We start from the raw sequence: 12563 nt of genomic DNA, 5'->3' as shown, positions 1-12563 counted from the left end.
AAACACTTTCAATTACATAAGCACATTAGACCACAGTTTCTTTGACTGTTTGATGCACCCACCAGAAATTACTCTCCTGTGCCATAGTGGCAATAGGTAAATTCAAGGTGACAATGAAAAATATATTTGCCATTTTGGAAAGTATATTTGTTTAGAAAAGTCAACTTGTATGATGAGCAGAGACAATGGACTACCATGCTGGTCATGGTTATTATCTATGACAATGCGTACACAAATCTATTAATTACCTTAAAAAAACAGTATTTGGTATATGATAATACGAAAAGGGAGTGTCCTATTCGTGATTATCAATACAAACGCAAATGTTTTATTCCACCTTTGAGCACACTTGCATGCACGGTGTCATCAGTGTTAACACAATAATAATAATCATAATAATAATAATATAAACTTGGACAAATGTCATTAGCTACAATATAATAATCCAAGATTGATACAATACATATTTATGCAAAAGTCAATAACAACAAAAAGTTTCCTAACAGATCAATTACAAGATAAACCAACTACATAGTTCAGTGAATGATAAATAAATAAGATTAATACATTAGCTTCATAAAATATAGATATGAACTTGGTGTCATGATGCACTTTTACCTATGACAATTAAAAGTTGCTTTTATGTTAAAACTTTCCACAAATAATAAGTTTTGCCACAAAATTGGTATGCAATATCTGAAGCTGTTCGAAAAACCTTCCTAGCGATACCTCATTCATCCTTGTATGATTGGTATATGTTGAGAAAAAGTGGTGTTAAATTGAGAAAATGTGTACATGATTTTTCAGTATTTGATTGGATTTCTTTCATTTACCTACTTATAAGTTATGCTGTGACCAGTAAGTCTGATTCGAATATACTTTATCTGATCAAAAGTACCTGGTCTCTTATAACGGAAATTAATAAGATGTGTGCCCACTATTCATCTTAATGACAGCTTGAACTGTCCTGGGGATACTTTCAGTGATGTTTCTGACTGTCTATGGAGGAATGGCAGTCCATTCTTCCTCAAGAGCTGAAATTTGAGGAGATAGTGATGTTGGAGGTTGGAGAGAAATTACTTCTAATTCATCTCAAAGCTGTTCCAAGGTGGCTACAAGTCAAGATTCTGGGCAGACCAGTCCATTTCAAGATTGTTATTGTCCACTAAGTGTTGCCTCACTGATGCTGCTTTACAACATCAACTCCCAAATGTCCTCAACTGTATGCACTATGCAATGCTGTAAAATGAGTTCACATTCTTCCACATTTACCATTTTCTTAAGCAAACCAAGGGGACCACACCTTAATCATGAAAAACATCTCCTTACCATAACACCATCTCCTCCATACTTCACTGCTACCACTACACGTGATGGCAGGTACCATTCTCCATACATTCAACAAGCCCAAATCATTCCATCTGTTTGTCACCGCATGTGCCATGATTCATCACTCCAAATTACTTGTTTCTAGTCTCCACTGTCCAGTGGCATTGCTCTTTACACCACCTCTTGATACAGAACTGTATCAGTTATGAGGAGCTTCTCAATCATTGTACCCCATTCTTTTCAACTTTATAGTATTGACATTATGCTAACTGGACTGCTGGTAGCACTTTGAAACTCACAATGATTTCTTACACTGATTCCAAGTAATAATTTTTAGCCAGTCTCTGCAATGCTTGGCGGTCCCTGTGTCAGTGCACGAGGTCTGCCAGCTCTTGATTTAGCTATGGCTGTTCCTTCACATTTTCACTTCAAAATCACATCACCAAAAGTCAACCTGGACTGTTTTATAAGCATTGAAATGTTTCTGGTGAATTTGTTATTCAGGTAACATCCAATTACCAGTCCACATTTGAAGTCACTGAGCTGTTATGACACAATCATTCTGGTGTTATTTCTTCTCTACTGACGACTCAATGCTCTCTGCCTCCTTTTATACAGTTGGGCTGCCTCTCACAATCTCTAGTAGCCAGTTCTACAATATGTAGGGGTGTCCAGATATTTCTAATTAAGATAGTGTGTGTACTCACACTTTCTACTTACTGGCACAAAAGTAAAATTATTACTTTTCAGTAACATCATAATGAATCCATCAATTGCATTTACTTCAACAGTGCAATGCCTACAGGTGTGCTAAGAGGGCCTGATTCTTTACTAAATCTCACACCAATGTATTTACTCCTGAATCATGGTCATCTTCATACCACAGTGCAAATATATATTCCAAACATACACCATTCTCATAAGTATTTTCAGATTTGCCCATATTTTTACATCACGTGCTCCCTCGATGACAAAACCAAACATAGCTATAGAGCATCTATTCAGTTATCCTTTGACAATCTGGTCTTTTGGAAACCATTTCATCAGCCAATGTACCAAGATATTTCGTATGGTAGTTTTATTACTCCCAGACTCAATGAAATGAGTCAGCAATACCCAGCTATTCCAATGTAACACTGACTAGATTGGGAAAAGTTCACCCAACTTTGGTACACCTGTATATTATTTACATGTGTTGCACTACTGTGTATGATAATCTCTATACAGTTACACTACATTTCATTAACAAACAACTGCAACAGCATCTTGAATCAAGAGGCAAGGGAAGAGATAATATAAGAGTGCAATGTTTCACAACTGCAGAGATGCTACTGAACCCGAAAGAACTTTATGACAGTTTGAATTCATCATGGCTTACGCAATTAGTCTAGTGCTGCTTTAAAGAGAATGGTTTTCTGGCAGCAAAAATATAAATGGTACAGCATGTAAATCAGTGAAAAAACGTCTGAAACAGTTTGAGTCCCACAGCAAAATTTAATCTACATTAATCATCAATGTGTAGTGATTGGAACATCTATCATTCAAATGTCAAATAACTATGAGCTATACATTCACACCAAACTTGCACATCTCTGAGCTATCTAAAGCAAAGATTCTGCACCTCAAATAACAAAGTCTTCATCATGCATATTTTATATAGTAAAACATTCTGAGGAGCAGAGGTTTTATTGTCATCGTTATATATTCACATGTAGTGCAAAATATTAATGTTTTGCAACAAGCAAGGTAATGCAGGGCATACCTTCACTGCAACAGGCATCTCAACGGCATCACCACTGCGATGTTTATAGAATCCCTGGTACACTTCACCAAATGCTCCTTGACCCAGAGCCCTATGTACAGAATTGTAATTTTCATAATTACTTACTATTTTTTGACAACTTCTCACATACATATTAAAAGCTCATTCTGGTAATTGTAAATATATACATACTTAATTAACCGTAAATGATCCCTTGGTATATCTTTTAGATCATTAACAGTATATGTTCCTCCACCAAATTCATAATTTGGATTATATTCTGTCATCAGACTGTCTGATGCTTCTCGCAACCGATTTAGCTGAAGATCTGGACCACTGAGTACTTGCTGCCTCATCACTGCTTCCTTTCTTTTCTGATAACGATTGTCTGAAAAATAAATAAAAACACTAAGGAAATGTGTTTGAAAGACATCCATTAAACCATTAGACGGGTTACATTACTATACAAATGAACTTATTTCAAGCAAAAAATGGACATGGCATTATGCAGCTAAAATGAAATACAAGCCCATTACCGACTAGTGATACAATGCGATAAGACATGCATCACACTGAATGATTAGCAGTCAGAATGGGATGAGCAGCTCAGCACAAACAAACAGAGATTTAGTGTAAACAGCAAATTTAAATTAATGAAGTGAAAATACCATTTTTAGTTCATATAATGTTTCCATTATAACAGAGTGTATTATATGCATGTAACAAGAACGTGTCATCACAACAAATATAAAAAACTTTGTGTTTGCCTTACGGCAGGTCTTGTCATGGGGGAAGCCTCGTCAGAAAGGTCCACCACATGCGCGTCTAGGGAAGTGATTCCAGTGGTGGTTTCCCATTGCCTTCCACTGATGATGATTAAATGATAATGAGGACAACACAACACCCAGTCCCTGAGCAGAGAAAATCTCCAACCCAGCCAGGAATCAAACCTGGGCCCCTTGGTGTCACTGAATGTTGTGCTGACCTCTCACATATTGGGGTGGACATAACAAATATGGAAGTGTGCAGTTAATAACTTGACCAGCAGTTAGCTTACCGAACTACTGCTGCTGAAACAGAACAATTTTTGTGTGTGGGAAGAAAAGTATGAATGTGGCCTTCAAAGAACAGTGTCTTGTAATACAAATTCCAACCTAACTATCTGCCATCAGATTATACTGAGATCTGCAAACTGAGCAAAGAGAGCAGAATTTTAGTGAACCCTTTGTTTTTAAGAATTTAGTATTACAAGACACTGATTGAAAAAACCAACAAAATTTAGGTATAGACAATAGTATTATGGATATTTTTTCAATAGATATGGCTACCACAGACATCATATTATTAAGGGTTTATGACGTCCTCTCAATAGCATAAAGTTTGCAGCTTATGAATCTGTAACTCTTGCCACACAGTTTACTAGTGATGCTAAACTGTACGGACTTCATTAACAACTGTTCACTAAAACGCAGGCACCAACTCTGATTCTAGCGTATATGTATTGGCGCCATCTCATGTCACTATGGAAACCGAGTAGCTAGTGCACTATGGAAATCCAATAGCTGGTGGAACATTTATGGCTCACTGCAATAACGCCACAAACCAGAAGGCATTTGTTGTTGGAATGCCCTCTGATGGTACCATGCCGGAATTTGACATATGAGCCAGCTCAGGGCTGGTCTGAGTCAGATGTGATGTGATTTGTGGTGTGCATGGCAACTGTGCTTGAAGTTTTGCTCAGGTGCTAATATTGTGTGTGGAATCTGGATGTGCAGAACTTTGATACACTGTGAACTGGACTTTGCTTTGGAGAATGGACTACAAATAGCTTGCACTGTCTCCAAGTAGCATTCTGTATACACTACGTGATCAAAAGTATCTGGACACCTGGCTGAAAATGACTTACAAGTTCATGGCGCCCTCAATCAGTAATGCTGGAATTCGGTCTCATGTTGGCCCAAGCTTAGCCTTGATGACAGCTTCCACTCTCGCAGGCCTACGTTCAATCAGGTGCTGGAAAATTTATTGAGGAATGGCAGCCCATTCTTCATGGAGTGCAGCACTGAGGAGAGGTATCATTGTCAGTCGGTGAGGACTGGCATGAAGTCGGCGTTCCAAAACATCCCAAAGGTGTGCCACAGGCCGTGAATTATGAACAGGTGCTCTCGATCATTTTTAAAGGTACAGTCGCCATCCCCGAATTGCTCTTCAACAGTGGGAAGCAAGAAGGTGCTTAAAACATCAATGTACACCTGTGCTGTGATAGTCCCATGCAAAACAATGAGAGGTGCAAGCCCTCTCCATGAAAAACATGATCACAGCATAACACCACCGCCTCCAAATTTTACTGTTGGCACTACACACGCTGGCAGATGATGTTCACCCTGCCATTGGATCGCCACACTGTGTGCTGTGATTTGCCACTCCACACAACATTTTTCCCACCATTCAATCGTCCAATGTTTACACTTCTTACACCAAGTGAGGCGTCGTTTGGCATTTACACGCATGATGTGTGGCTTATGAGCAGTCGCTCGACCATGAAATCCATGTTTTCTCACTTTCAGCCTAACTGTCATAGAACTTGCAGTGAATCCTGATGCAGTTTGGAATTTCTGTGTGATGGTCTGGATACATGTCTGCCTATTACGTATTACAACCCTCTTCAACTGTCGGTAGTCTCTGTCAGTCAACAGACAAGATCGACCTGTACGCTTTTGTGCTGTACGTGCCCCTTCATGTTTCCCCTTCACTACCACATTGGAAACAGTAGACCTAGGGATGTTTAGGAGTGTGGAAATCTCGTGTACTAATGTATGACACAGGTGACACCCAATCACCTGGCCAAGTTCGAAGTCCGTGAGTTCCGCAGAGTGCCCCATTCCGCTCTCTCATGATATCTAATGACTACTGAGGTCGCTGATATGGAGTACCTGGCAGTATGTGGCAGCACAATGCACATAATATGAAAAACATATGTTTTTGGAGGTGTCTGGATACGTTTGATCACACAGTGTATCTTTCCTGTTGTCAATAAATTGGGGTGAGTCTCTGTTAGTTTCATTTGTAACTCATCTTTACAAACATATGTAACTCAGACTCTTTCATGTTTCAAAACTTCATTGAGTAAGATAACAGACAGAAACTTTTTTTCCAGCTTATTCATTTTACAGGGAATGGGGTTTACAGGAAAGCTAATTTGGTGTGACTACCAGAGGAACAATTTCCTTCTGACAGTTATCAGTTCCATTCAGAGATAATTTGAAGGTGTTCACACTGCCTAAGAATTGTTTGATGTCTTTAAGACAGCTATAATGTGTACAGTTCATCAGAGCATAAGAAGAAAAGTGGGAGGGAAGGGGACACGAATTTCAGTACAAATCTGGTGAATTTTTCGGCACATTGACTTCATTGGTTTTAGACATGACCACATTGTATAACACCAGCATTGGTAGAAACACCTTTCTTTAGTTGAGAAAACTGTATAAAATATCTTGATAAGAGGGCTGCTTTAATATAGTAACCTGGAAGGCAAATTGAGGGTAATGATGGTGATCTCAATATCTCTGAAGAATATTGCATTACATTGAAAGAATATCTGAAAAAACGTTTTCCTTGGAATTCAGGGGTGTCTCATCTGGGGTGGGGGAACTCACATACATGTCCTGAGTTTGTTTTATCATTAGTTTCACAGTTTATGTCAAAAGGTTGACTTGTTCCATCTGTGTAGGTTCTCCCCTCCTTGATGGGTTCTACAGATCATGAGGAACGAATGTAGTGGAATTAATAATTTTTTGCTAATTTCAAGTTACAGCATATGAACAGCAATGTGCTGTAGATACCTGAACAAAAACCAGGCCATGACCTCTTGCATTAAATGAGAACTGGAAGGGATTTTTCATAGAAAGATGTGAATAAATATTTATTAATTATTGAATGAGACTTTAAATGACCTGTCCTACTTGAAGGAGAATTTGATTACGTGCTTATATGAAAAAAATTGAAATTATAGGGAAGAAACTCCAAGTTGTAATGAGTGATAAAATAGTTTACATGTGCAGTGCTGATATTTATACTGGAGAAAAAAGAAATTACATTTATATCAAGTTCCTGCTCCTGGTGCTATGTTCTCATTTGGGGAACAACATGTAACCTAAACACATAAATTCCATTGAAGTTCTGCAGTCCTTGAGAGACCACAGGAAATAAATACATTGGGAGTTGGAACAGTTATGGTGGACAGAACAGATTCACATAGAGGCATACTAAATCAAAAACTACTGAAAAGAAAAATGCTATTTTGTTACAGAACAGATCTTTTATGCTTGAAATGGAAAGACAAATATCATATACATAAGACAGAATAAAATTACTACTTTTAATGGTAGTTTAACATCTATGAGCTGACATGATGATGTACTAAAGCTACATATTATTCTAGACCATAATCTGTCTAAAATACATGCTGAGCTTGTATTTCACTTAATGAGAGTTTATAAAATGATGGAAAATATATTTGTTGGGGCAGCTGTGAATGTCGCTACTCACAAAATCAATAGGAAAAAAATTGTAACAGCTGTTTCAATTTGCAGAGAAGCAAATGATGGAGTGGGACTAAACAAAACAAACAAACAAACAGATGTGTGTGTGTGTGTGTGTGTGTGTGTGTGTGCGTGGGCATGCATACACACACACAAACACACACACACAAACCATTTAGAAATGTAAATCAGATACGCCACATGTAATTTTTCTGTGAGACTACCATCTTCTATGACAGGTACTTTTTCTCGGCAATGCTGATCTAGCACAGCATGCAGGGGAGATTTTGAGCTGCTTGGAAAGAAGAAAAGGTAGAAATATTAGGGTTTATGTCCTACTGGAGATAAGACTGCAAGTTTAGAATGGAAAGGAAAGTGACCACATCCTTTTCAAAGCAACTTCCTCAGCATTTCGTCACCTTGTTCAGAGAAACCATTGAAAATCTATACATATATGGTTGGATATTTAAACTACAAACCTTTTAAATGTGAGTATGGGATTTAGAAGAGGTTTAACGATGTACTGTTACACTGAAGTTATGGGGCAGGCAGTGAGACACAACTATATATGGTTGAGCTGGTATTTACGCTGCTCACAAATTACAGTTATAGGTATAAAAAGAGAAATAAAAAGTTTCAGTTTCTTAGGGAGTTCTTCATAACATAATTCAATGTGAACTACACAAGCTCCAGAAATCCAGCAGTATCCTCAGTCACTCCTCAAATCCTTAGGCCTGTCCCAGAACTTCTCTCTGGAGTCCATCTCTCTGCTCACACCTACCATTCTCCACACTCCTACCCTCTACATGCTTCCTAAAGTCCATAAACCCAACCACTGAGGACATGCCATTGTGCCCAGTTAATGTGACCCCACTGAGAGACTCTCTGCTCTCATAAACAAACACCTTCAACCTTTTACACAGAACCTACCCTACTATATAAAAGATACCAACCATTTCCTCCACTTACTCGCCACAGTTCCTGTCCCTTTGCCACACAGTGCACTGCTCATCACTATTGATGCCACGTATCTTTACACTAACATTCTTAATGCCCATGATCTTACTGCTATTGGACACTACCTTTCCCAAAGGTTGACAGATCCCAAACCATCAATCTCCTTCCTAGTCGCCATTACCAACTATATCCTCACCCTCAATTACTTCTTCTTTGAAGGCATTACCTACAAACAAATCTGAGATATGGCTATCGGCACCTGCATGGCAACATCTAATGCCAACCTCTTCGTGGGCCATCTAGAGGAATCCTTCCTATACACCCAGAATCCTAAACCCCTCGCTTGGTTCAGATTCATTGGTGACATCTTTGTGATCTGGATCAAGGGTGAGGACACCTATCCACATTCCTCCAGAACCTCAACAACTTCTCCCCCATTTGCTTCACCAGCTCCTACTCAACCCAACAAGCCACCTTTCTAGATGTTGGCCTCCACCTCAAAGATGGCTACATCAGTATCTCTGCTCATATCGAACCTACTAACCACCAGCAATATCTCCACTTCACCAGCTGCCACCCATTCCATACCAAGAAGTCCCTTCCATACAGCAGCCAGCCAGAGTGGCCGTGCGGTTCTAGGCACTAGTCTGGAACCGAGCGACCGCTACGGTCGCAAGTTCGAATCCTGCCTTGGGCATGGATGTGTGTGATGTCCTTAGGTTAGTTAGGTTTAATTAGTTCTAAGTTCTAGGCGATTGATGACCTCAGAAGCTAAGTCGCATAGTGCTCAGAGCCATTTGAACCATTTGAACCTTCCATACAGCCTAGCCACCAATGGTCATCGCATCTGCACTGATGAGCGGTCCCTCTTAAAATATAGCAAGGGTCTCACTGAAGCCTTCACGGACCATAATTATCCTCCCAAGCTTGTACAAAAACAAATCTCCTGTGCCACCACCCAATGTCCCACCAACCAGCCACAGGGGAGCATTACCCTCATAACTCAGTACCACTCGGGACTGGAGCAACTGAATTACATTCTCCACCATGGTTCTGACTACCCTTCGTCGTGCCCTGAAAGGAGTTATGTCCTAACCGCTACCTTCCCACTCCTCCCACAGTGGTATTCCGCTGTCCTCCGTACCTACACAATATACTCGTCCATCTCTACACAACCGCTGCTCCCAGCCACTTACCTCATGGCTTCGACTCCTGTAATAGACCTAGATGCAAGACCTGTCCCATACAGCCACCATCACATTTACTCCAGTCCGGTCACAAACATCACTTATCCCTTCAAAGACAGGGTTACCTGTGAAACCAGTCATGTGAACTACAAGCTAAGCTGCAACCACTGTGCTGCATTCTATGTGGGCATGAGAATCAACAAGCTGTCTGTCCACATGAAGGGCCACCGAAAAACTGTGGCCAAGAAACAACTGGACCACCCTGTTGCTTAGCACATTGCCAAACACGACGTCCCTCATTTCAACGACTGCTTCACAGCCTGTGCCAGATGGATCCTTCCCACCAACACCAACTTTTCTAAATTGTGCAGGTGAGAATTTTCCCTGCAATATATCCTACATTCCTGTAATCCTCCTGGCCTCAACCTTTGTTAGTCATCGTCTTCACCTATCCAGCCTTCCTGTTCCCACTGAAGCACTATAGAGCCCTCATTCCACCATTCACAGCCAGTCTTTTTATTTTTCTCCTTTTTTGCTATCCCCCCCCCCCCCTCCCTGCCCTCTGTCTTACCTCCTGACTGTACATAGCTGCCCTACGCTCTCACCACCTCATTCCTGTGCACTCCCTAGCCTACTATCCCTCTCCTTAACCGCACAAGCCACCTCTTTACCCCCACCCAGTTGCCACTCCCATCATGTACTGGTGTTGCTGCTTGCAGTGTGGCTACAGTTGCCTGAGACAGCAGTCATGTGTGCGTGAGTTGTGTTTACATGACTGCATGTTTGTGTGTGTGTGTGTGTGTGTGTGTGTGTGTGTGTGTGTGTGTGTGTGTGTGTGTTTTTGTTGTGCCAATCTGCAGCTCAGTATCTCCACTATATGGTGAGTGGCTACTTTCCTTTTTATAATATTGTCACATTGTCATACGTAAAATCTATGAACACTACAAATAATTCAATACCTTCTCTTGCTGATAGTACGGGTAATGTAACAGATGATGATAAACAGAAGGCTAAAATTCTAAACCTAGCTTTCAAAAACTCATTTACGGTAGAGGACTGCAGCACCATTCCCCCTTTCAATTATTGAACAAATGCAAGGATGGCTGACATAGTGTTTAGTGTATCTGGGATTGTAAAACAGTTAAGATCCTTAAATGCCAGGAAGGCATCTGGCCCAGACGGTATCCCTGTAAGATTATATGTTGACTATGATACAAATTTAGCACAATTCTTATCCATCATCTATCAGCGATCATTGGAACAGCAGAAAGTTCCACGAGACTGGAAGAGGGCGCAGGTCACAACAATCTATAAGGAGGGTAGAAAATCGGATGCACATAATTACCGGCCAATTTCACTGACATCAATTTGTTGTACAATCATGAAACATATTTTGTGTTCAGACATAATAACCTTTCTAGACTCTGAGAAGCTCACCTGCAGAAACCAGCACGATTTTAGAAAACAGCGGTCATGCGAGACACAACTGACCCTCTTTGTGCATGATATACAACAGGCTCTAGATACTGGCTCCCAGGTTGATGCCATATTTCTTGACTTTCAAAGGACTCAGATCTGCACTGTCGCTTGCTCCAAAAAGTGCGTGCTTACTGTCTATCTGCTGATATATGTGGTTGGATAGAAAGTTTTCTAACAGACAGGCAGCAGTATGTCGTCCTGAATGGGGTGACTTCAACAGAAACAAGCATAAGCATAACTTCAGGTTTGCCCCAGGGCAGCAAAATAGGTCCGCTGCTTTTTACGATTTACATAAACGATCTGGTTGATAGTATTGACAGCAGCATTAGACTGTTTGCCAATGACACTGTAGTCTACAGGAAAGTAGTATTTCATGAAAGCTGTGAACAAATCAATGAGGATTTGCAGAAAATAAATGTGTGGTGTAATAACTGGCAGTTATCTCTCAAGGTTAGTAAAAATCCCCATTAACGTATGAGAACAAAATAATTGCCCAGTCTCTGGAAGCAGTAACATCCGTCAAGTATCCGGGTGTGACTATTCGAAATGATCTCAAATGGAATGATCAGATTACACAAGTCACAGGCAAGGCGAACTCTAGAGTGTGTTTTATTGGGGGAATTCTGAAGCGATGCAGTCCTTCAACAAAGGAAATTGCTTACAATATGTTAGTTCATCTGTATGGGACCCTTACTAGTTCAGTCTGATTCAAGAAATTGAGAAGGTCCAAAGAAGAGTGGCAAGATTCGTGACTGGTACATTCAGCCATCACGAGAGCATTAGAAATCTCATAGAAAGATTGAAGTGGGACACACTTGCAGACAGATGACACACTAAACGGAAGGGGCTGCTCACAAAATTCCAAAAACCGATCTTCGCCAAGGATGTAGAGCATATATTATTACCACCAACTTTCCAATCGCGCAATGATCACCATTCAAAAATAAGAGAAATTAGGGCTCATTCTGTGGTGTTCAGACAGTTGTTTTTCCCTTGTGCGATACATGAGTGGAACAGAGGGGGGGGGGGGGAATATGACTTTGGCGCAAATTGTGCCATCCTCCACACAGGATCCTGGATTTTCCACTGTTTGATACATGAATATCATGTTCTTTTGGGTGGCGAGCTTTATGCTGTTACCTAAGCCTTCAAAATATGAACAGGGATAGTATTCTGGACAGAACAACAAATCATCTCCAGTGTTTGAACTAGGTCAATGAGTAACAGGGAGACTGTATTGGAGGTCTATAAAATGATACTACAAAATAAATAAACATGTAAGTAAATGAAACATTGTATGTACTGTTT

The 12563-nt window shown here is 40.3% G+C and overlaps 1 protein-coding gene across 3 annotated transcripts in view; it reads right to left on the bottom strand.

Moving 5' to 3' along the window:
- The window catches only part of LOC126258990 (leukocyte tyrosine kinase receptor-like), a 717375-nt gene that overhangs the window by 91725 nt on the left and 613087 nt on the right, over positions 1 to 12563 (bottom strand). For all 3 annotated transcript variants that reach the window (XM_049955685.1, XM_049955687.1, XM_049955688.1), the window contains exons 18-19: positions 3284 to 3479; positions 3092 to 3182 (exon numbers count right to left, since the gene is read on the bottom strand). In XM_049955685.1, coding sequence (XP_049811642.1) covers positions 3092 to 3182; positions 3284 to 3479 — 287 coding nt within the window. The remainder of the gene's footprint in view (positions 1 to 3091; positions 3183 to 3283; positions 3480 to 12563) is intronic.

This window comes from Schistocerca nitens, chromosome 1, assembly GCF_023898315.1.
Source record: "Schistocerca nitens isolate TAMUIC-IGC-003100 chromosome 1, iqSchNite1.1, whole genome shotgun sequence".
NCBI classification, from domain to species: Eukaryota; Metazoa; Arthropoda; class Insecta; order Orthoptera; family Acrididae; genus Schistocerca; species Schistocerca nitens.
Note: the sequence above shows the minus strand (reverse complement) of the source record. Positions and strands in the feature narration are given on the sequence as shown.